This window comes from Corvus kubaryi, unplaced genomic scaffold (genome assembly GCF_017639235.1).
Source record: "Corvus kubaryi isolate FWS band 111438036 unplaced genomic scaffold, C.kubaryi_AGA036_p1.0 37395, whole genome shotgun sequence".
NCBI lineage: Eukaryota > Metazoa > Chordata > Aves > Passeriformes > Corvidae > Corvus > Corvus kubaryi.
In genome coordinates, this window is record NW_024581134.1 from 6,296,038 (window position 1) to 6,321,677 (window position 25,640).

The 25,640-nt window shown below is 50.2% G+C and overlaps 1 protein-coding gene across 5 annotated transcripts in view; it reads right to left on the reverse strand.

Annotated features, from left to right (window-relative positions):
- Positions 1–25,640, reverse strand: part of ARHGEF9 (Cdc42 guanine nucleotide exchange factor 9) — a 197,578-nt gene that overhangs the window by 152,080 nt on the left and 19,858 nt on the right. For all 5 annotated transcript variants that reach the window (XM_042040031.1, XM_042040029.1, XM_042040032.1 and 2 more), the window contains exons 2-4: positions 20,266–22,988; positions 14,255–14,402; positions 11,763–11,872 (exon numbers count right to left, since the gene is read on the reverse strand). In XM_042040031.1, coding sequence (XP_041895965.1) covers positions 11,763–11,872; positions 14,255–14,402; positions 20,266–22,920 — 2,913 coding nt within the window. In that variant the 5' untranslated portion in view covers positions 22,921–22,988. The remainder of the gene's footprint in view (positions 1–11,762; positions 11,873–14,254; positions 14,403–20,265; positions 22,989–25,640) is intronic.

A 25,640-nucleotide genomic window follows, 5' to 3' on the forward strand; every position in this document is an offset into this window, starting at 1 on the left:
CCTGCCAGGACCCTGGCTTCCCAGGGCTCGTCCCTGCCAGGACCCTGCTCTCCAGCACAGCCCAGGGCTCGTCCCTGCCAGGACCCTGGTTCCCCAGGGCTCGTCCCTGCCAGGACCCTGGTTCCCCAGGGCTCGTCCCTGCCAGGACCCTGGTTCCCCAGCTCAGCACGAGCAGCTGCAAACCAGAGCACATCATCTGCCTTCCTGATCAGAGCTTAAAGTTGCAAAATCCTGCCCCCAAACCAGGCTGCCGTGCTCTCAGCCCCCATTCCTTACCCATCCTGCACAATTCCCCAAGGGATCAACACCCCAGGACCCCCGCAGAGGTGCCCAGACCTGCAGGATGTTCTAAAGCCATATGGGAGGCAGCTCCCCTGGCACCCCCAGCAGTTCCCTGGTCACCCCCAAGCCTCAGCAGCCCCACGGTGCCTCCACCAGCACTGCTCAGTGCTCCTTGCCAAGCCAGAGTTACCCAACTTCTGACCTACTTCTGCCTTGTGTTTCTCCCCCCTCCCCGCTCTTGCCCTCAGTCCTCAATTAAATCTGTGTGAGATTTCCTCAATTATCCCCTTCCTGCTAATAGATGTGGAAAGAGGATGCCATAACAATGTATTCCCCTGGCAATGGTTCAAAATCCATCTCCGAGTTAACGTTGAGGAGTGCAGGATGTAGGAACACTTTAATTAAACATAAACGTATAGAAAGCAGCAGTTAGGTTTAAGAAAGCTGATCTGCTGCTGCCACCACAACACTTAATCTCAGCCATGCAGTGAGAATCCTCACACTCCTCTTTAATTGACAGGCCAATAAATCAGCACTAATCTCCCCTCTCCGCGTAGCTGTGCATGCTGATGTTCAGCTATTTTGGAACAGAGCAACATTCCACTGGCACAACCTGCACGGGAATCCTGCGTGGAAAACACTCCAGGCAAAGCATCCTGATGCTTGAAACCTGTAACAAAATGTGGAGGGGGGGACCTGAGCAATAAAAATCCGTGTTTGGGAATGTTGGCAGGAGAAAAACTTGTATATACACCCTTGGAAAGAGGAGGAGCAGGAATGGAGAACTCCCATTTGGAGACATTAAGATGTTCTGATAGGCACTGGCAATTCTGGATGAATACAGAGATAATTCGAACACAATTTCTAATTGAGACAAAAACTGTCTGTGAGGAATAGGGAATGAGCCTGGGAATCACTCTGCCCATTACAGCAGGCATCAAGCCTCTCCTCAACTTTATAGCCCCCTTTCCACTCATCCCAGAGAAGTATTGTGAGATAAGAAATTGCAGGTCTTCATAAAAAGGAGGCTTTAATCCAATGGAAGCTACATCTGCACAGCTACAGCTGCGCTCCCCATACCTGAGCTCCTGCTTTATCTCCTCTCTTGGCCCAAAACAATCTCCAAACAGCTCAATAACAAACTGCAATTAAACACATCACTGCAAAGGGAGCTCGGGGTGGTGATGTTACAGAAGGAAGAAACAAAGATTATTTTAAGCCTGGTGGAAAGTCACTTGCAGCACATTAAAGGAAACCAGACCCCAGCCCTGCTGCAAACACCCAGAAAACTCTGAGGCAGCGAGTCCCTGAGTACACAGCAAACAGCCACTGGGGTGATCTCGAAATTATTTAGGGCACTGCAGTGGATGAGGCTGAAATGAAGAGAGATGATGAAGACTTAAGGCCAGGCAGCACCTCTGGATGAGATGTGAAGTGAGCCCTCACAGCTCTCAGAATCCCAGGAGAACACAGAAAGGACCAGATTTTCCCCATGCTGGAGATGGGCTGAGTAGAGGAAGGAAAGAGAACATTTTTCAACTCTTGTCCAGTATTCCTTCATGCTCTGTGTGGCACATGGATGTTCAAATGACCAACACCTCTGGGACCAGAGTGCCATCTCTCAAACCCTCAGTGCCCTTTATCTGCAAGGAAGGGAGGAACTCCTACCCCACTGAAACTACAAGAGACACTCTGCTTGTCTCTGGAAAACACATTTGGCTCTAAATATCTCTTGAGAGGCTCTAAACAAAAAGCTGCAGCTTCCCCTCTTGCCTCTCTCCCTGTTTGCTCCATGTACACCAAAGGCCTTCGTTTCCACCTTACTGCACATGTACTGGAGCTATTTTTGGCCAAGAGTGACGTGGCTTTGTTTGCATAACTGGGTTCCCACCTCATGATCTGCCGCTCTAATAGTTTGCAAAATAATAGCTGGAAAATGTCTGATGCCAGAGAAGTGCCTGCAAAGTTCAGTTTGCCTTTATCTTAAGTCTGAAAAAAATAAGAGGAAACAAGCCTTCCTGTAGCATCACTCATGAAATGCTTCAGCAAGATGTAAAACAAATTATTTAGTGATGACCAGCTAGGATGTGGGGATTTAATTCTGCTTCTGGGTTGGATGAGGGTATCAAACCAGAAAAGACAAGCCCAAAGTCACACAGGAAGAAAACCATTTTGCACAGTGGAGCTTTAACAACTCACGTCAACCCAAAATATCATCCGCAGGAAATGCAAACTTATCACTGATGGCTAAAAACAAAAGCACAGCTCAAAATAGCAGCATTTCAGATGAGGCAAATACGTCGGTTGGACTATTCTCAACTGTCAGAACTGAGCTGCAATCACAGATCTCTCTTGAGGAATATTTGGTATTTGTCCAGTATTAAAAATAAAATGTGAGAGATCTTAGAAAAGAAAGAGATGGCTCAAATAAAGAATGTACGGAAGTAAGTCCTGCATACAGAAGGATCCAACCACTGGTACTTCTTGTCCAAGCCCCAGCTCCTGGCAAAAGAGGGACAAAACCCATTTCTACAAGAACTTTGTCACTGCAAAGCACTGTAAAGGTGGGATGAACGCTGTCCTCATCTGCACAGCCAACTGAGCCAGGGGAATTGGCCATTTTTGTTTGAGCACATGTGGTTTGGAAAGTACCAGGTTCTTCCTTCACTCCCAGGATGGTGCTGCCCGAGCAAGAACTCCACATTCGGGCAGGATTATTGCTCAGTTCCACTTGGGACATCTCCCTTCACTGCCTGCCCCCCTCATCCATCACCCTCAGCCACCCCTGCATCCAACATTAACAGGGCCTGAGGCATTTCACCTCCCACTTCCCACACTCACTGGCTCCAGGGAAGTCACAGAGTAATGAATGTGTGGAGTCACAAGTTCATGATTAATGATGGGAAGTCTCACAGGACCACGAGCAGCTCAATCCCCTGCAAAGCCCAGCCACAGTGAAGAGCAGGGACGGAGGCTGTGGTGGGGAACAGCTCTCCCTCCTCATTTCTAGCAAGGAATTTCTCACCTGAACAAACCACTGAGCTGCCAGGGATGGGAGGAGAGCCTAGAAACATCTTTCTTACCCTGCACTGGAAAGACAGTGCTGTCCAATTGCACTGTATTCCAGCAGGGAATTACAGAGCAGGCACCAGGCAGCGCAGCCACAGGGCAAACACCTCACAGCACACTGTGCAGCAGGTCTGATGGCAACAAAACACCCTGCCTGTTCACAGACCTCTGGATCAGTGTTTCAACCATTCCTTGGGGTCGCTGTGGGGCTGGAAGCCTCCCAGTGCCTGTCCCAGGCAGGCAGTGGGAATCTCCAGAGGTGCTGGAGCCAGCAGTGGCACACACAGCTCAGCACCTGCGAGTCCCCACTGCCAAGGCAAAGGCAACCCCCAGCACAGCTGCTGTCAGCACTGCCTGGGCTACTGCAGAACACACAGCATGGCCAGGGCACCCCAGTGCACCACTGCCACAGAGAAGTCTCCAAACACTTCCATTTCCCTTTGTCTCTCTGTTTTCCTGCTTCCTGGAGGATCTCTCCTGACTGCAGCCTATTGACTGCTTGCAGTGTGCTGCTCACTACTCAGCTCAGTCCTTCCCAGCACTACGCCGACGCTGATTTGACACATCCCCTGCCACATCTGAGCACCTCAGACACACCAAGTACCCCCACGGCACAGCAAGTCCCCTTTAAAAGACAGACAAATCACTTCCTGACACTGCAGTGGGACGTTTGTTTCTCCAAGCAAGGCTAAACCCACCTCAAAATTTGGAAATGTGTCAAGAGACAGAGCTGAGGAGCAGCCGTCACACAAAGAGCAGCGGTGGAGTTATTCCTGCTTTTAGGTGAAGTCCTTGCATGAGGAGGAGGGTGAAGGGAGTCACTCCAGTGACTCATCCCTCCTGGAGGAACCTGCTTCCTGGGCATCCCACTCCAGCTGCAGTTCGCAGCAGCCCCTTGATGGCCTGTTCTGCTTCCCTGTCCCTCCCCAGGTCAGACACAGCATCCCTGGGGACAGCCCTGCACAGGACACCAGCAAGGTGTGGCAGAGACAGCACTGGGTCAGCTTGGAGATGTGCAAGAAAAACAGCTTCACCTGCGAAGCAACCCATGGCCAAGCAGCTCCCCACACTCAGCATGGTTAAACCCACTGCTGAGGGCACGAGTGGTCCAAGACCAGTGGCCAAAGGCCCTCTAAAGGTGGTCCCATGCTGTGTCCCCAACAAGGGGGTGGTGTCTCTGCTGCAGCTTCACAGTGGTGCAGTCCCTGCAGCCTTCCCACTCCCCAGAGGATGCTGCCTGCATGTGCTGGTGCACACAGTCTGTCTTGGTCCTGTGGTGGCAAACAGGATTTCACACTGGGAAGAGCAGCACTGCAGCCAGTGGTTATTCCACCTCTTTTCCAGTGGCACAGCGGTGCCAATCCCTGATCCTGTCACAGCAGAGCTACCATGAAATGTCTATTCTTGTTCAGATAAGACTGATCTCTCAAGGTTTTTGGACAACAGGATAATATATTTCCCTAGCTATTAGAGACTGAAAGAGATTTATTAGGGGAATTATTCTCTATATTCTGTGCGGTCCGTTAAGAGATGAAGCTTTCCCTGCTCCATCGAGGAGCTCATTGCAGGCCATGTGACTGCACTAATATAATACCCAAGTCTCCTTTGCAGCCTCTTATCCTGTTCCTTTTATACTCCTCCAAGTACCAACACAGTGTTGGGTCAATACCCCAAGTTCAATTCACGTGTCAAAACCTCCATAACTCTGCAGGACAAAACCAGGGGCAAAATCAGACCCTTTATTCCTACCTTTGGTACTAGGGACAGCTTGTTACCAAATCCTGCTTCAGCTTCTTGAATGCCAAGTGCAGAGCAAAACCCAGCCAGAGCAGCTGCACCTTCCCTGTGAGCCCAAATTTTCAGGTGCCAGCACCTCAGCAGCATTTGGGGTTTATGAACACCCCCTCCAAACTGCACGAGGATCATCACATTTGAACAGCAAAGGGGATGGTCCCAGATGTTCCTTCCAGGTCATCAACAGAACCAAATCAGTGCTCTGGACACAGTGTGGGATCACACAGCTCCTCACAGGAGCAGGACAGGGCTCCTCCCTCTCCAGGATCCCAAGGGAATTGCTCTTGGCCACGTCAGGCTGGTGATGCACTGAAGCACTCGGAGCTCATCTCAGAGTCCAGGGATGCACGCACATGGCAACCACTGCCCTTCATCCCCTGATGACTTTCTGGGTGTTTCCACCCACCCAGTGGCTTCAGCAGCACTTCTGTGATGCATCCCAAACCTGATGCATCTCACAATCCAATCTCAGCAGCTACAGAAGACATTCTGGAGCTCTGACCTGTGTTTTTACCTGTCCCTCCCAAATTTAGCTCCTCTTCAGCTAAACACTGGTGACACCGCAGTGGCCTTGAATCACGAACGCAGCCAGGGCTTAGGAAGCACTACAAAAGCATTTGTTCCAATATTTACTCAGGGATTCTTCATGCTACACCTACCACGGACTTCAGTTTATTGGGAACACAGTGCACTGGGGAAGGGCAAACCACAGAGTCTATTCTGCTGCCAAGCAAAATGTCATTAAGGTTTTAGCAATGCAACACAAATTGAGTTTACATTAAAGCTTCTTTTGTATAAACCATATCCCAGAGTGAAACACAGTGACAGAGCTGAGTAATGAGTTGAAGCAGAGCAATCAAGGTGGAACTACTGAGCAATAGGAGAAAGGAGCCATTCCAAAGTGCTATTTAAAGTTAGGCTGAGAGCTCCATTTGAAGTACAGAAGTGATTATGTACAGTCACCATTGCACACACATTTAATACCATGTAGGATGCAGCACCTACCACCTGCAGCTGCACAGAGACACCCCAAGGTTCAATGGCACTATAAAAACCATCATGAGCTGGAAGCTGAGATTCTTCTTAATATAGACTTAGACATAACTGCTGAAGAGCTGAGAAGTCTGGAACTTCGAATCTCTCTTGTGCTACCCAGCACAACTCAAAGGTGACCATTTGTCATTTCAAACCTCTCCTTTTAAGGATTCAGAGTCACTGAAGCCCTGTTTGTCCCCAGCAGGGCTGGAAAACACCTGTGTTATGGCACTGCTGGAGCATCACCAGTCATCACGGGTTATGTCCCCTCAGCCCTGCTCTGTACAAAACCACAGCACTTCTGGATGTTTTCCTAAATAACCAGAGCATGGCAAGTTTGGAAGTAGCACTCATTTCTAGTTCCAGGCTTCCTAACTGTGCTTTGCACTGCTCCTCATCCCAGTCCCCGGGGAGTGAGCCCAGAGCAGGGCCCGTTCATGCGAGAGGGATGCAAATGGGCTCAGGGCTGACCTGGAGTTCACACCCTCAGCTCTGCGGGCTCTGCCCAGCTCCCAGACCACAGCAGATCAGACCCAGCACTGCTCAGGTGCCCAAAAGGCTGCGGTGCTGCAAAGCCCAGGGGTGCAGGGACCCTGGCTGGGCACTCCTCACACAGACAGATGGGGCTGGATCGCAGCACTGCAATGTCTGAGGCTCAGTCCCCGCTTCCCCCTTGAATGAGCAAGCCAGTTTTGATTTATTTTAACAACAGCGCACAGACAGAGTTTTTCACAACTTGCAAAAAGCATTTATAAATGGCTAAATATATTTTTAAAAAAACTCCATAAAGACTTCAGAGCACTGCTAAGTAGAACAACATAATAGGTTTGTCAAGATATAAAGCAGCCCTCCCCAAAATATACGGCTCAGACATACCCTGCCAGCAGAAGTACTCAATGTTTAAGATGAGGGAAGAGAGACTCAACGAGGATTTGTTTTCCTGGCAGCCCTCCATACGTGCACATAAACCTCTTGTAGCAGCACACTGATATTTAAACTAATTAGCAGCAGGAAAGCCACGGACTGTGCTTTTCTCCCAGCCTATTCCCAGGGACACGAGGGCTCCAAAACAACTGCCATCACATCCCACTCACGTCCCAAGATGCTGCAGCCCAGGAGCCCCAGCCCAGCCCCAGTGCACAGGAACACGGGGCAGGACACTTGGCAAAGGGAAAGAAAAATCCCCCCTCTGCCCAAACTGCCCACTCAGCACTCTGTGAGAGGATAAAAATAGCAGGCAGGAGAGCTGGCCCTGAATATCAAGCAGCATTCCCTGCTCGTTGCAGCACAGTGAGAGCAAGAGAGAACCCAGATCAAGTCCCCTTCACTCTGTTCTCCTGGAGGCTGCACGTTGCCTGAATTTCCTATTCCTCATAAACACAGCCAGTGGGGATTTAGCTCTGGGGAGCTGCAGACTGGCACATCCACCATCATCACTCTGGCAACCCCCCAACAGCCTCTGGAAAGAGCTCCTGACTTCCAGAGGAGTAAGGACAGGCTGGGGGGGGTGGGTTTTGTGAATATTCAACACCTCTGCACAGCAGGCCTGCCTATTATTAGTATAGGGATGTCAAAGAAGCTCCTCTCATGCAAAGTTTCCAGTCTAGCTAATTAACAGTGGCTTCCTCCAGCATATAAATTTTGGCTTTAGTCTCCTGTACAAGAGCACGCAGGACAGGAGGGAGGGAAGGAGCAGAGAACAGGAACGGCTGCAGTCAGCTTTAGAGGCTGGAAATGAAATCTCTCATCACAGGTAAGACAGAGAGAACTAACACACATCCACACACTGAGAGGAGGCTTCCCATTTTAGGAAGGGCTGAGTCTTGTCCTGGAGCACATCCCCAGAATATCTGTGGAAAAAGCTGTGATGATTTTGACTGGGCAGCCAACAGGAGCAAAGAGTCCCTTCACAAGGGGCAGCAGAAGCCAGTGATTTGGGTCAGGACGGGACTGTCACCCTCTGCTTCTGACATCCAGACCATAAAACATCTCCCAGCACCGCTCTGGGCTGCAGAAAGGAACTCATTGCTCCCCTCGCCCCAAGGATCAGCCACGCCCCAGCTGGCAGGAGCTGCCTGAGGGTAAATCAGAGGCACGATAGATGCTGAGGGTCCTGTCAGCCTTTCAGGGTACTCTTTGGGATCTCTGTCTGCAGTCAGGGCACCTTGAGGTCTCCTGCAAGTTGGTCTTGATTGAGCCAAACTGCCCCCATAAAAGCAAAGGCTCTGAATGACCTCAGTGCTAAACCAAAATGCTCCACACATAAACTGCTTCAACACAAGAGTTTTCTCCAGGCTGAAGAGTGTACTCTGGAAAAAAAAAATAAAATACTGAAAGCTTTTAGAAGTCTGACCCTATTTACTTTTTACCTGCTTCTTAAACTGGGAGAGAAATAAAAAAAAATATATTGTGTGGCTCCACACATACCACCCTCCAGTGCTTCAGTTTTCTTACTCCCACCTACAAAGGGGGAACAATAACTTTATCTACTCCATAAAAAACTTCTCCAGCTCATGCCCACACTTGCAGACACTTGCTAGGACAGCTGGGGAAGGACTGAACGGAGAAGGGAGGCACAAGCAGAGGGAAAAGCCCCAGGCTGTGCCTGCACACCTGCACTCACAGGTGGAGAGGAGATGGAGCACAGCATCAGACACTGCCCGTCTCTCCTTTCCTGCCACCACCACGGCTGCATTCACCATCCCTGCTCTCTGGACAGGTGGATGAAGACGCAGGCAGCTGCCACAGGATGGACACTGGTACCAGATGTGACAAACAACAGCAACAAACTGTGGTCTTGACCAAGGGGGCTCCTCCCTGGGCTTGGGATCGGCCCCTCAGCCCTGACATCGGGGTTGGCAGGTAGCTAAGAGCTGCCGTTTCTAACTCACTCATACAACGACCCTAAACCAAAAAACCCAACACCACAAAACCACCACCACCCCCTCCTCCCTAAACAAGAAGGGGAAAGGAATGTTTTTGCCAAAACCTGCACATTGTACAGAGCAAAGAACAAACAGCCTCTGAGGGCTCCCAGGGCTCTGCAGTTCTGAAGGACTTGCAGTGACACCAGTGCTCCTCTTGCACAACCACCCTCATCCCTCCAAGGGACTGGTGCCCCCCAGACAAGCCTGATGCTTGGTCAGTCTCCTCCTGCTCTCTCTCCATCTCAAAATTCCCATTCAAGATGGCAATCAGGCACAGCTCCTGCAGAAGCCTGGCCTCTGCTTTGGAAGGATAAATCCCTGCTTTCTGCACTGCTCTGCCACCTCGCTGGTGTCAGCTGTCAATGAAAGCACCTGCCAAGAGACACCCAGGCCCACAAATCTCACCCCACATCGATAAATCTTGCCAGAGCAGAAACTTCTTTCTGGCCAAGAGGTGATTTGCAGCCCTGTAGATGTTCACTGAGCTTGGGGCAGAGGCGACAGATGAGTTTTCCAGTACTGCTGTTGTGAGCCACATTTACATATCCTGCTCCTGCAGCCCTTGCACAGCACCTCTGATTTATAAACCCCAGCACAGGTTTCAGAGCTGCCAGTTGGCCATAATTTAGCAACAAGCTGCCTTATGAACAGGCCTCCCCAAAACCAATTCTCTGCCTCAGTGGTGCACAAGTCTTTGGCATGGCCGTGTCTGAGCCAAACAGCACCCGCAGATCTCTGTGCTCATGGGCAGCTCACTTCCCTTCCCAGCTCCACATCCTTCCCAGCTATCACCACAGGAGGAGCAGTTCCTTAGCTGACCTTTCCCAGACTCCAGCAGGGTATTTGGCTTGCTGAGGTTTCAGTTCTCCACAGCCTCTCTGAGGGTCTCTGCAATCTGAAACAGGCCTGGCTTTATCAGGATGCTCAGGGCTCACATAATTCAGGAGCAATTTTATGTCAAACAGCACCTTGGCTTCCAGGAGGGCCTCTCCAGGACAGCTATGAAAGCTGCAAAGGTTCCTCTCAAGGGATGAATAAAGTGATTAATTAAGGTGTAATAAAGTGATTACTTAAGATGGATCAAATATACCCATGCACTGGTCAGTACCAGATCCTGGACGTGGACACAGCTAATGGATAACACACCTGAGCCATTCCAAGGCAGGGCTTGCACACTGCACAACAGGGTATTTCACTGCTCTATTGCTCTGCAGCCACCTGCCTTTATCCTGGCCCCAAGGACAAACAGCTTTATTGGATCTGGATCGTTTTATCTTCCAGGAAAACTTTGTTCAAAGCTTTAGATGTTCAGCTTGTCTAAAACCAGAGCAGCCTTCCTGAGTTGAAAGAAGCAGTTCATGTCTGGGCAGCAAGGCAGGACCCAAAGGGAAGGAAGAGAAAAAGAAGGGCTCAGCTCCTTGTCTATCTCTCCTCTGCCTTTGTACTTCAGCCCACAAAAACTCAGCAAAGAAAACAGAAGTGACGCAAGATGGAATTCCAGAAAGTCACAAGCGACCAGAAATCCAGCAGTCCATCCCTGCACGCGTTCCCAGCACCCAACACGAGGAGGACGGAGCAGTCAGTCTCACCCACGGCCAGCTTACTGCTCCTGGGATGGAAAAACACACACAGAGGCCAGGCCCCCCCTGGAAACCACATTTCAGGAAGGCAGTTCAGCAGATATCAAAGGGGAAAGGAATACAATAAAGGTCTGGTGAGGAAGGACAGCAGTGGGCTGGGAAAGAGCCACAGCAACACAACCACAGAAGGTCAGTTCCCCTCTCCATTCCAGCAGGGAAATTCCTGGCTCCCAGAGCATCCTTTGTTCGTGTGCCCTACAGGAAGAACATGGGCTAAACCTGTTCACTAGAAAACCCTGCCTGCATCACACTGCAGGCTGGAAAATCTGTTGGGTTTTAGACAATCTGGATATGTTGGGTACCAGTGAAACCAGACTCATGAGCACTACAAATCCAAAACACGACTACGAAATAACCAAGGCCTCCAGATTTCAAACACAGGGCACGGCAAAAAAACCAACCCTCCACCCAAGCAAGGAAACATATCAGACAAATTCTACAATTTTTGCCATCTATTCTGAATTTTGCCCGGAAAAAAACATGAACATCCCCAAGCCCACAACAGCTTTTACTTCCCCCACTAGAAGCATCATTCACAAAAAAAGAACCGAGTGGATTGTGCCTATATTTGCAAAACAGTTTGGGAAAGAAGCAGTGACGTGAATTTGTCACCGAGATGGTGCTGGGAGCAGCACCAAACCCAAAGGACACACGGCTAAAAAGGGAAGGAGAAAAAAATAAACCCATCACAACCACGGAGCAGATCTGAAGGCGATGTGAAACGTCACAGTTCCCTCCACCTGCACAGAACACTCAGCCACAGGCACAGGAGGCCCAGTGACAGCCCAGAAAGCCTCTGCAATACACTGAAGGGACACTGATTTGGGGGAAAGGACAACACATCTGCGCTTTCATTGCTACAAAATAATAACAAACCAAACAAAACCCCATCTGTGGCTGAAGGACCAGGGATTGAGGAAGCTGTTAGTCAAGCACATTGTTATAAACACAAAGGCCAAAGCAGGCAAATGCCAGCCCTGAAGCAGGCAGAGGCACGTTCCACACAGCTCCTTACCCTGCTGATCTGCAGCTTCTCAGCTCCAGGCTTGAAGAGGTTCCATCGACGGCCACCGTTCCTGCAGTTCCCGCGCACCTTCAGGGTCTTTGAAGCCTGTTCGTTCTCAGCTGCCAGGAGAAAATCCACGGGAACAAAAAAAAAAAAAAAAAAAGGAATGACAAAAGATAAATGCTGTGCTTTAGCTCAGGCTGGGGGCGGAGGCTGTTCTTTTAAATGAAAGAAACAAAATTGTTTGCAAGAGACTCATTCAACCTCTCCTTTAGAAAAGGAGAGCAGAGAGTATATTTAGGTGCTTTATTCAGTGCTCTTGGGATACAAGAGAAATAGTGCAGCTTGGATACTACAAAAAGGCAGAGCCGGGAGCCACATCCCGAGGTGGGGCCAGCCCAGCTGGCTGTGGAGCCAGGAGGCTCTGCCAGGAGCAGGAGACCCTCATCAACCTGCACCGGTGTGCACAGGGCAGCAGCTCCCTGGGTCACAGCTGCTCCAGCAGCAGCACCTGCAGCAATCCCAGCTGCACAGTCACCGTGGTCCACAGGATGCCAGACCTTGGAAAAGAAACAGCTCCTCGAATTTACACACAAAACAAGAATGGGTAAGTCCATAAAAGCTGTTTTTTTAAGGAAACTGGGCTAGTTCTCACCCCCAGCGTTTCAGGCCAAGCCCTCACAGATGCAGTTCTGCTCTAGCTTTAATTGATACCGCTCACACCAGACCCCAGCCTGGCCTTGCAGATGGCACTACCCAGGCACAAAGCAGCCTGTGAGAAAGAAGCAAATGAGCTCTACTTTTCCAATCAACCCAAATTTTCAGCTCCACATCCCATCCCTCTCTTTTTGGGGTGAAGCTGCTATTTCTGTGTGAGACCAGAGTTTTCCCTCCCACATTTGGCGAGCTTAGATTTGAATCCCTTCTTCCATCAGGCTCTTCACATCCCCTGGCCTGGAGGGAAGGAAGCAGAGCTGAGCACCACTGGTGCCCCCACAGCAGCTGCCAGCACAGGTCCATGTGATCCAGGCAGCACACAAACACGGTACCTGCATCCCCACAGGTGTCTCCAGCACCTGGAGGCTCCTCATCCCAGTCCTGGAGCACGGATCTACAGGAAACAGCCACATTCTGGAATTCTTCCCTCAAAGATGCACACCGCTAAATTTCTATCTCCTGATGTACTTCTAACCAGGCAGAGGTTTCAGACTGTGTCAGTCCTGAGGGGTTTGAGACCAGCATAAATGGTTCCAGGCTTTGGGAGAGTGGAGACCCCCAAGCCAAACAGGTGGGGGCTCTGCCCTGGCCAGGCCAGAGCGCAGCAGGGCTGGGATCCTGCTGCAGGCTGCCTGGGCAGCCATCCTGATTCTCTTCCAGCGTTGCTGGGAGAGAGATTGCACTGAGACCTATTTCCTCAATGCTGATGCAGGCAGCCTGCTGCTATTTTTAGTAGCCCACATTTCACTTTGGAGACTCTTGGAGAGCCAGGCTGCAGCACGGTGCCGATTATAGCAGGAGGCTGCTCGCGATGGAGCAGCGCTCGGGAGCGGGATGCAAACAGGGAATGCTCACTCTGAGGGGGGGGTGTGACTCCCCTGTGCTGGGAACATGTGCACCCCAGCAGCAGAGCCATCAATTAACAGCACAGGCAGCCAATTTGCCTTGTCCTCCCTAGTTCTTCTTAACCCTGATGTGCTGCCACCATCCATCAGCCGCCCGGATCCCCGGAGCGCTCCCGAGCAATGCCAGCACAATCTGGCAGCACTCCCGTGCTTGCCCATTGCTAAATCACAGGATTCTTCATGCCAGCAGTGGCCCTTCAGGAAATAATTCCCTTTCTCTCATTATCAATCCTTTTAATTAGGAGGTTCAAAAAAATGATGTCATCTATTCAGCTGTCAACCAATTTACCTGCCAGCACAAGACCCTGCCAGCAAATACATTCCACAGCGCTCTCTCTGGCGTCTCTGTGAGCAGGACAGATGCAGAGAGGTCACCCCGGACTTTGGCTCATGAGATTCCCTCCCTCATCGTGAAAAGCACCCAAGCACAAGAGGATAAATCCCCTTACTTCTTGTGTTTCCAAACAAACATCAGCCTTGAGTTCTGATCTCAGTATCCATCACCCCCCTCACCACAGAGGATCCCTAGGGGACAGAAATCCAAGAGAAAACTACCAAATATAAACTCACGCAGCAGCTGCTGAACAGCTTTTACACCTCACGTGCCTACCCCTGTTCATCCCCTCATAACCAGATTATGGGGACTGTGTTCAGAGACACTAAAGAGAGGGAACAGCCTTATTCCATAAACACACTGAGCACAAGAAGATCCTATTAGCCAGCAAGGAGCTCCTCAGCACGCGGCTATCGGAGCTCCCTCACCTGGATGTAACCAGCACGGACGCAAGCCCCATTCCTGACTCTTCCACTCCTGCCCTTGGCTGGCTCTGCAGGATGGGAGACACCCAAAAACAAAGCTGGGAGAGAAGAGCCACTCACCTCGTCTCCGGAGCAGGTGCTGCATGCGCCCTCCCACCTGGTCCAGCCCCATCGGGGTGCTCTGCGAGAGGGGCTCGGAGCGGCAGCGCTCCACCAGCACCTTGAAGGGCGCTGCTTGCGGGGACGGCTGCGAAGGATGAGATGTCGGCTGCCAAGAGAAGGGGCACAGAAGGATTTTACCAACAGCAGTCAAGTCTCAGGCAAAGCAACCACAGGGCACAGAGTAATACACAGGATTTCCCAGACAGGGCAGCACAGCTCGCTGCAAGCTGCACCTGGTGCATTTCTGACTGCAGGACCTGCTGGCCCTGGTGTGCAGCCCCCATTGCACGGGGCTCAGACCTTGCACAGCTTTGAGTCCAACACTTCCAGGGGCACTGAGTGTCCCAGGAACTCCTGGGAGTAACCTTGATGGAGACCCAGTTCCTGCTCTGCATTTTGGGGTGAAGCTGCTCTCCCATTCCCAAGTCCCAGCAGGAGCACACACAGGGAAGGAATTAGCAGGTGCTGAGGACCCCGTACCAGCAAGGGCTGGCTGCTTCCAAGGCACAGCAAAGAGCAGCCAAACTGGTTGGCAGCTCACTGATGACAACAGCTAACCAGACATGTCCTTGCATCTATAGCCTACAAAATATTTACCTGAATAAAACAGTTGCAGTGGGTTGAAGCACCCAGAAAATGGTCAAATACCTCAGTTATACCTTAATGCTTGGTAACAGCAATCCAAAGAATTGGCGTTTACAGCTAAGTGGAGAAAAACGTTGGCGTTTTCCTCACTCCAACTTTTATTATTCTATTCCAAGAGGAAAAGTTCCTGAAAATGACACTGTACCATGACATTTTGCAGAATGGAATGTTCTTTTTAAAAACATCACAATTCAAACTCCTACTTTTCATTTTATTCTCTGTGACATGTGACACCGTGGAAGTCTTGTGTATAATCTTAGAGTCAAGAAATCAGAAGAAAAATCATTTGACAAAGGTCAGAGGAAGCAAACAAACTTAGAAACCTCTGGGAGGTTTCTAGGCTCAATCACAGACACATCTGTCACACTTCCAGGAGCCTGCTAATAACTGGGTGCCTGGGATGGTTTGGTGTTTCCATCCTCAAGACTCCAGCAGCTCATTTTCACTGATGTGCTGTTATTTTCATTTACAGATGAAGAACAAAGCAGACAGGCCGTAATTACCCCAAAAGAAAGCTGTGGATGAATTAAGGCTCCATCTCGCAGCACCAGGATCATATCCAGTGAGCCAGTGCACTTCCCTTGGCTGGAAAACAGCTGGGAGGAGGTAAAAGCCAAAGGAAAGCTTCCTTCCAGGGAAGTTTTGGACACACAATCCCTTTACCACAAGGCCAGCGATGCCCAAAGGTGCCCCTTCTCACCCGTACTCTGATGCCCTGGTGTAACTTTTGAGGCTGGGAATGAGACAAAGGAAAGGCACACCATGTGTTTAAAGAAAACGTGGAAATCTGAATTATCCGTGTGCTCCATGGCTGGTTATATATACATGCAAAGCCTATCAGCTTTGCAAACTCAACCTGCCTTTCCCTGACAGTGTTAAAAATACATTTCCCAAAAAACCCTACCCCACTACAGACAGCACTAAATATAGGCTTTAATTCAAGATTTTCCTAGCACCTCCTGGTTATTATGAATACAAGAATCTGAGCAGCTTACAGATAGGCTTTAGAGGTTTTGTCTCCTCTAAAAATAAAATGATTGTCAGACACAACCATATTAAAAGCCATAAATACCCAAAATCTTCATTCTGCAAGTAAATTGCACCTTGCTGCAGACAGGAATACAGCACACTTTTGGCAACAGCAGGATTTAGAAAGTAAAGTACTGTTCCTTGATTTGGAAGGACTATAAAGTCTTTTGTTACAGCAGGCTGAGACACAACGCAGGAGCTGAATAACCAGGAGATGAAGAAAGCTCTGAAGATCAACTCTCCCAGATACCATTTCCTGGTCAATGGCATTCAGCAGTGGGAGGGAAGGGATAAATCCACTCAGCAATCCCATCTCTGCAGCTGCTCCCACAGCAGAACAATCTCAAGCTAAAGGTCGCTGTGAACTTGCTGGGCATCACCTGCAACTTCTCAGCAAGCACAGAAACGGGAAGTTGATGGATGTTCCTCTTGTGGAAAGGCACTTGGAGCTGCACTACAGCCAAAGCCCAAAGCTGTGGGAGGATCTGAGCAATGCCCCAGCTATCAGGCAGCAGATCTGCAAAGCCATCCCCTGGCATGTGCACACTCAGGCAAATCAGTAATCCTGCGCTTCCAGTCGGACCCACCGCGCAGGGAGAGGCTCCTTTTCCCACACACAGCAGCTACAGCACAGAATCCCAAAAACCTACTCATGCCCTGACAGCACCCATCCTGCCCCATATCCATGTGGGCCACTCGGAGCAGCACCACCCTGCACCAGGGACAGTTTGGATCCCAAGCCCAGCCCTCAGAGGAACAACCTCAGCTGCTCAGGAGGAACATCTGCAGTTTGAGCACACAGCCCCTTACAGAGCCCTGAAACCAAACAGAGCATCCCATCAGCCTGGCACCTCACCCTATGGGACACACAGCTTTTGCCAAGGCTGACAAACCCAGAGAAATCTCATTTTCACACTTCTGGCAATCCTAATTCCCCCGGAGAACAGCCTCACAAACCCAGCTGGGGTCTGTGCGCAGCCACATCAGCCAGAAGCAAGTTGCAGCCTGCAAACCCTTTGGAGATAAAATTCTGAACCCCAAGGAAAACGATTAGGCTTTCTGTTCCATAAAAAGAACTACTTATTTCCCAACAAGCCAGCAGAGGGCACAGAAAGACTGCGGTGAGAGCCCTCTGCTCTGTCACTGCCAGGGTGACAGAGCCCAGAGGCTCTGAGATGCTCCCGGTCGTGGCCCTGGGACAAGCAGGGACCTCCATCCCATGGCAGATCTCTCCGCCAGCAATAAACCTGAACCTTGTTTCTGGGTCCTAAAAACTCCAAACTGATACCTGAAATACGCATTCAGGTGCCTGTTTTGCACCCTTTCCTAGTGTCACTCCAAAGGAGGTATCATATCACCCACAAGCCCTGTCTATGGATACATGAGGCACTTTGGAAGCCCGATGGAAAGCTGGAATTGCAAATTACATGGTATCAAAGCTGCTTTCCATCTAAGCATCATCTCAAGCTACTGGAAGTGGTCAAAGACAACTCCTGGGGCTACGCCTGGCTTCTTGCAGCAGCAGTTTCCCTGTTGGGGTGCTGTGGTGTTTTTAGAGGTGGGATGAGGATAAATCACTTCAGTGGAGACATGGAAAATGTAAATTCTGTCCAAAACCTGGTAAAACCTCCATGTCATCTTTTCCTCCATTTCTCGTATCGCTCAGAGTAAGGATGGCACTTTGATTCCAGAGCTGCTGCAGCATGAATGGAGTAATGCATTTCCCACTGACAGTTGGTTTTAACCTTTACCGTTCTTCCAATTCTTCAAAACGTTTTATCTCCACTGTTTCCCAAGTCCCCAGACCACATGAGAATTTGGGATGGGGTATGAAAGCAACTATCAGGGATGTGCTTGTCTACTTTTCTATAGCAGCTCTTATCAAATGCTGCTGCAATGCTATTTCCTTTAAAGCACCAGGATCAAACCCTACCCAGCTACTTGCCCATCGTATCTCTCAGCTCCTGCCCAAAGACATTACAATTTCAAAAGACAAGACCAGGAAGCAAAAAACAGGGGCATTAATTGCAAGAGATTACAGCTGAACAGATTTACTGACTGACAGAACTAATGTACAGATGCCCTAAATCCCACTCCAGCATCCCTTGTGCTACACCAGCCTCACTTTGTCACACCATCTCCCCACAGGAGCCCCTGTGGGAACAGGCACTTTAATGCTTTTTGTGGGACAATATTTAAGTTGTTTGGGAAATGCTTTCTGCCCTACACTGCTCATACACTGTAAAACTGCTGGAGAACTTGCTCACAGCAGCTGGCCTGGCCAAGCCAGCCCATCCTGGCAGCACCTTCTCCCTGCCTGTGGTTGGGCACTTCCCTTGAAATACAAATCCTACAGTGAACCAGAGCAGCCTGGACCGGAGGCAGCAGGGCCAACAACTGTCCTGAGGAACAGGTGCCAGCAAAGAGATGGATTGAGCCCTAAAACAATAAGAGGCTGGAGTTTGCTGCTACTGTCACGCTCAGGCTGCAGTTACTCCTCTTCCATGTTTATTTTTGGGAAAGTGTTTCCGACTGCCGCTCCCTGATGGGAGATAGGCGAGCAAATCCCTGGGGTATCTCGGGTCATTTGTTACTGGAGCTGCTGGCAGACCATCCAGGGCTCTTCCTGTCCAGGAGATCCCTCCTTTAGCCTCCCTGTGCTCTGGCCTTGGTGCCACCACCAGATCGCTGTGCATTTCCAAACCTGCAGCAGGAGTTCCTGGGGTGCTGGAGGCGTCCACAACCCAGCTGGGGCTGTCTGCCATCCCTCCCACCCTGCTGCTGCTCCTGCCCAGGAGGCAGCCAGCCCTCCCTGCGAGAGGAAGCCGCGGCAGCCCGGAGGTCGTGTGCTATCGCCACGCTCCACGGGAACTCGGGGGAGGTTTCCTGCCCAGTTATCTCAAGCACCATATTTAAGTTTCTCTGTAATGTTTGTAAGCTGCAACAGCTGAGCTGGGGCTTAGGGCATCTCCTGTTCACACAGCTGAGCTGGGAAAGCGCTGGGATTGTGCCCTGAGAGCACTGGGATCAGACAGGAGCCCCTGCGCTCCTGGCGGGGATGTGGCTGCTCTGGGAGGAGAGTGCTGGTATTTCCCTCTGCTCCACTCCATCCTTTCGTGCCTCTCTCATCTTGCTCCCGCCCAGAATACTTTCAGCTTGGTCCCTGTGAAGGGATATCAAACCACAGCCTTCTCAAGTTCCTCCTAAAAATGTTTCTTCCAGCAACCCCAAGAAGTGACCAACCACTACTCAGTGTTCTGGAGTGCCTGGGATTACACAGAGCGCTTCAGTAATTCTTTGTACTACACAAAGCAGAGCAGAAAAACAAAACCAGGAATAACTAACAATGCTACTGCCTGTTTTAGCTGCAAGTCAGAAGTTCAGATTTTTTCCCCCCCAGCATTTCTAATCTGCTGCCAATTTTCAAACACTTCCCCTCTTGGCTCAGGAGCTACTGTGACCCCTTTTCCAACAGGGAACAGCGTCACCACCTCTGGAATATCTCTTGTCTCTCCAAACCCAAAAGGAAAAGAGAAAGTTTCTTCAGAAATCAACCTGATTTTTCTACCTGGCACCTTGATAAAAGAAAAAGTCCTCATTCCAGCCTCAGCTAACCAGCAGGTACCCAAAAGAACCCTAAAGCTGGGCTTCACACTGGCTCCACAGGACTTCTGAGGTTTCCCAGCAATAAGCCGGACAAGACAGATTTGTAACACCCAGAACTTAGTCCAAAATGCAATGTCCACTGAAATGTTTTGAGGATTTTAAGGGCTTTGAAAGACTTGCTTGTACCAGACAGGAACGTCCTGCCATGATTGGAGCCACCAGCATTGCCCACCTCTCCTTCATCACCCACTCCATCACTCCTACACTACCCAGCAGTATTTTAGGTAAGAAAACACAGAGGCCAAAGTGCAATTGCTGAATTCTGTTTGCCCACAGAGCACCTAACTCTCAATTTGGCAAAACCCCTCTTCTTAGGAGCTTCTACTTCAAATGAACTTAAATGCAGCGAGGAAAAAAACTGAAGGCAGTGTCTAGAAATACATAAACTGCTACTCCCTCTTCGAGAGACACTGATCCACACAAAGGGTCATAGGAGAAGCAGCTCTGGAAGTTAGTAAATAAGAGCTCAGACTGATGTAAAAGCTGTGTCTACTGCCACCACTCACAGAACAACCTCCTTAACTGGAAATCCCAATGGGGGATGTAAAACAATGCTTCCAAGTGCAAACCAGCTTTGTAAGATGTACAACAGCGTGGTCTTACTGCAAACCTCAAGAAGCTGCTCATACCTTTCCATTTTTGAGCCGTCCAGAGGAGACAATCCTCGAGACGTGCACTTGGAAGGGCCTGCACTCCGTGCTGCAGCTGAACTCTTCCACTCTGTCCATGACCTCCACAGAGTTTTGTTCCACAAATGAAGTGGTTCCCCGCTTTTTAATGCGGCCACCAGGCTGCTCCAAACCCTGCCTTCTCACTGTGGAGCACTTTAAAAAAGTCACTACAGAAAAGTCAACGTCGGCAACTGCGGAACAGCTCATGTCCCCAGCATCCAGAATATTCTCAGGAACGTCGTGAGAAGGTGGCAGGTCCCTGCCCATGACCTGACTCTTCTCCAGAGTACTGACAGTGTCTTGGATCTCTTCAGTCAGAGCTGCCTGTGGAAGGTGGATCAGAGCCTCAGCTGCTGCAGAGAAGTCACCATTGGCAGCTGAGGAATGGTCCAAGTCCACAGTATCCAGCTTATTCACAGGATGATCAGGAGAAGGTGGCACATCCCTGCCCCCAGCCTGCGATGTCTCTGGAGTACTGCCTGAGTCCTGAATCCCCAGCTCACCTCCTGACAAGTCCTGCAAAGGCAGCTCAGGATTTCTCAAGTCCTGATTATCCAGTTCTGTCCTTGAAATTTCCTGAGCCACAACTGGAGATGGATCCATGTCTTTAGCAATCACTGGTGCACAAGCCACATCCTCAGTATCAAGTTTAGTCAGTGATGTCTGTGGAAGGTGGGTCTGAGCCTCAATCACTGCAGAAAAGGCACCATCAGCAGCTGGAGAACAGCCCAGATCTGCAGCACCCAAATTATTGACAAGATCAAGAGGAGGTGGCAGGTCCCTGCCCACGACCCTCTCCAGGGTACTGCCAGTGTCCTGAAACTCCAGCTCACCTCCAGACAAGTTTTGCAAAGGCAGCTCAGGATTTCTCAAGTCCTGATTATCCAGTTCTGTCTCTGAAAGCTCCTGAGCAACTGCTGGAGACAGATCCACGTCTTTAGCAACCACCGGGGCACAAGCCACATGCTCAGTATCAAGTTTAGTTGGTGATGCCTGTGGGAGGTGGGTCTGAGCCCCAGTCACTGCAGAAAAGTCCCCACTGGCAGCTGGAGAACAGCCCAAGTCCCCAGTATCCAGACTATTCACAGGAAGATCATGAGAAGGTGGCAGGTCCCTGGCCACGATCTGGGGCTTCTCTGCAGTAGTGCCCAAGTCCTGAATCGGTTTGGCCGGAGTCGTCTGTGGAAGTTCAGCCAGATCCTCAGAGGGGTCTTTGCTATTCAGCTCAGTGAAAGAGCCATCTGCAAGCTCTGCCAGGTGGGACATGGCTGGTTCTGGCCCAAAGGGGGAAAGTGATGTTTCATTAAGTCTGTCATTCCCACCGTCCGGCCCAGAGGAACCAACGCCTTTTGCCCCTTCCGTGGTTTTGCAGTGCTGCATGGGCTCCTTCCCCGCTAAACTCTCCAAGCTCAGGTTCTCCCACGTGCCCGAATCCGGGGACTGCAGACAGGCTCCCACCGTGCAGAAGGCCTTTGCGCTCTCGTTCTCGATAACCAAGCCCTCTTTGGGGGAGGCAACATCCTGCCTGTGGCCTCGGAAACTCCGCTGAGGCCTCTTCTCATCGGGGGAAAACGCCCTCGAGGAGCCTCGCAGCCGCCGAGCTGCCTCAGCCACGCTGGTCAGGAACCTCACAACACCCCCAAAGTGAGTGGCTTTGGCAGCACCGTTTGATTTTTTCCGCTGGCTGAGATTCTCCTCACATCTTGTATCAAAGTCAAAGTAAGAAGCGGAATGATCGGTTGTATTTTCTAAGTTCTGGAAATTGGTTTCAGCCCTTTGATCTGGGAGCTTTGAATTATCTTTGCCAGCTAATGAAATTCCTTTCAGATAGCTCCAGACATCAGAGCTCCTTCCTCTCCTGCTCTCCTGTGGGAGCACAGCACACCTCTTTTGATTGTCCCCTTCTGTAATTGCAGGACTCTTAATGTGTTCAAAATTCAAAGAGTCACTCCTCCTGGCCGGTATTCTGTGGCAGTTACCATCATTATCCTCCCCGTGTAATCTGCCACTGATATCCCTGAGACATTTGCTTTCAGTGGTATCGAGTTCAGGAATGCTGATGTTCAGCTCTATGTCCTCAAAAGAAGAGTCCAAGTCCTCGATGTACCCCGCGTACGAGTGGCGGGAGGGCCTCCGGCCATCACCCAGCTTCTTGACCCTGTAGAGAGCTCTCTGCCCACTGGAATGAAGGTCCTCCTCAGGGTCACACACGTCCTGCACTCTGGACGCTCTCAAATCCACGTTCTTGGGCGTCCTGGAGGATCTTCCCTTTTTTGACGACCGTACCCTGTCCATGAAGGATGGCTTTTTTAACTCTGAGGCCTCAGCCGTAACTCCCAGCAGGATCATGGACTGGGGTCTGTCTTTATTCGTAGAGAGTCCTTTCCTTCGCCTGACGAAATTCCAGATCCGGTTGCCCTTGGTTGTCTTCTTATACCTGTGTGTCTCCTCCTGCTCGCTCGGGATTGCGTCGCCGGAGGCGCAGTGCTCAGCACCACAGGCCTCCAAGGCGTCCGTGCTCCCTTCCTCCATGTTTGCTTGGAAAACCCTGTTGGCAAATCCATTGGGAATGGTCACAGAAGCAGTACGCTGGCGGCCCTCTAGAACTTCCATCGCCCCGGCTCACAGGCTGGTACCAGGAGTCACGGATGCATGGTCCTCAGATTGCCTTCTTCACAAGACTTTAAGGAAAAAGAACAAAGGAATGCAATTAGGAGCAGAAAGCTTTTAGAAGACACATTTCTTAAAGCATCACAAGTCAAATCTTATCCCAGTGGCTGTGGTGGTTTTCCCCATTGATTCCAGGGAGGCTGAAATTTTGCTTCCAAACCATATAAATTTTAAAGCTACTTAAATCTGATTTGAACGACTGAACATTTAGTGACCACAAATCAACTCCCTGCACTAATAAAGTTACTACAAGGTATGCTCAGAATCCCATGAATCACATCTTCATTTTCCAAGTCACAGAGACTCTAAATGCATCAGAGTTCATGGCAGAGAGGGAGAGAGGAAATTCCAGTGAGTGTCCTGCACATGCCACTGTCATCTCCACCATCCCCATCTGCCAGGAACCCCACCACTCTCTCAATAATTCAGTCTCTCCAGGCAGGCATTCAAAGAAAAGTCAGAATGAGCCTTTTCCTGGAAGCAATGCAATTCTGAAGTACTATAACATCAGAAAACTCATGGAATGCCCAAGCCAGGTTTTTCCTACTGTAGCGATGGCACCAGCACAGGAATCCCTCCTGGAACTGGTCTGCTCAATGAAAGCTGCTTGGCCACCACTCAACGCTACACAAAACACATTCCCCTCAAGTGAGTTCCAGTAAACAGGATTAAAAATACAATTCCCCCATACAGAGCAGCAGTGGAAACCATTCTGAACCACCTGTGGGAATACAGCTGAACTCCTGCTCAGATCCTGAAGCTTCCCTTCCACTGGAATACATCTGCCCTATCTCGGTATCACAGCCTCCTGGGGCTGGATCTGCTGGTCCTGGCTTTGCTGTCCACAAAGCAGAACTACATGCCAGGCACTCCACAGGGTTGAATTCCCTCCATTTCTAATCCTACTCTTAAGAGGAAGAAGGAAGGAATAGAGAGCCCCCAAGACACGGGTCTGACAATGCAGAAACCCTCCACTTTCCCCTGAGCAACACAAGAGCCACACCAGCACTGAGAACAGTCCCCACATCTACTGAAAACATTTCAGCTTGCTTTTTCTGTTGAAACTAAGGTTATCCATGCAGCAGCTGCTGCCTTGGGCATCTTGTGACCCTCGCACTCAGTCAAATAAGTCTGTTTCTACCTTGCCACCACATCTGTCTTCAACAAGGGATAACCCGTGAGACCCCACAGATGGCAGAGGCACCACGGAAGCAGAGCCCAGCCAACAGAAACAACCAGCATCCCACTTTTTTACGGACAAGTCATCTGGCTTTCCGTGAGCCCTGCCACAGGGCTGTGCCAAGCTTAGGGTAGCAGAAATGAATGTTTGCTGCTGTGGTGGGCTGCCAGATGTCCACCCTCTGTGCTGCCCAACCGAGGCAAAGCAGGAAATCAGATGAAAAAGCTGATGGGCTGCTATGGAAGTACGGTGATCCCATTCCAATCACTGTCTATCTGATTTATTGCCAACTGATTTGGATAACGAGAAATAAAGATAAAACTGACACAATGTCTTACCCCCACGCACCGTGGCTCAACTTCCCGTCTTCTGAGGGATCTACCTCCCACCAAGGGCTGCAGAAGGATTGGGAACTGGGAGAGATATGGTTGGGACACAATAGTTGTCCTTCCTTCTCGTAGGTGTCCCATGCTCCCATGGGGCTTCCACAGGCCGTGGTTCCTGTCAGGAGAACCTGCTCCTGTGTGGGGTCTGCACGGGCCACAATTCCTGCTAGGGAGCATCCCCCTGTTCCAGCACCTCCTCCTTGCCATCTTCACCAACCCTAGTGCTCACAGTGCTGTTCCTCACCGTTTTTTATCCCCCCATCCCTCTTCTTGGCCATTTTTGCCCTTTATTAACCACGTGAGGTGCTGCCAGAGTTGCTGCTGGCTCCACTCACGGCTGTGATGGAGCTGCTGGTGGCACCAGCTGTACCCAACACACCCCACAGTGACACAGCCTAAACGTGCCCTGCCAAAGAGAGCCCATAGTCACACATCCTGATGGAATACAGCCAAATACACCCCACAATTACACATCCTGATGGAATACAGCCAAATACACCCCACAGCTACACGGCCTCACTGGATACAGCCAAATACACCTGCACAGTTACACAGCCTCACTGTGATCTGCCAAGTACAACCCACAGCTGCACAACCTAAATGTACCCTACCAAATACAGCCCACAGTTACACATCCTAAATGTGCACTGCCAAATACACCCCACAGTTACACATCCTGAAGGAATACAGTCAAATACACCCCACAATTATATATCCTAAATGCACTCTACCAAATACACCCCACAGTTACACATCCTAAATGTACCCTACCAAATACACCCCACAATCACACATCCTCATAGTATAGAGTCAAATACACCCCACAATCACACATCCTAAATGTGCACTGCCAAATGCACCCCCCAGTTATAGATCCTAAATGTACCCTACCAAATACACTCCCCAGTTACACATCCTGATAGTATAGAGCCAAATACACCCCACAATTACACATCCTAAATGCACACTGCCAAATACACCCCGTAGTTACACATCCTGAAGGAATACAGCCAAATGCAGCCCCCAGTTATAGATCCTAAATGTTCCCTACCAAATACACCCCACAGTTATATATCCTAAATACACACTGCCAAATA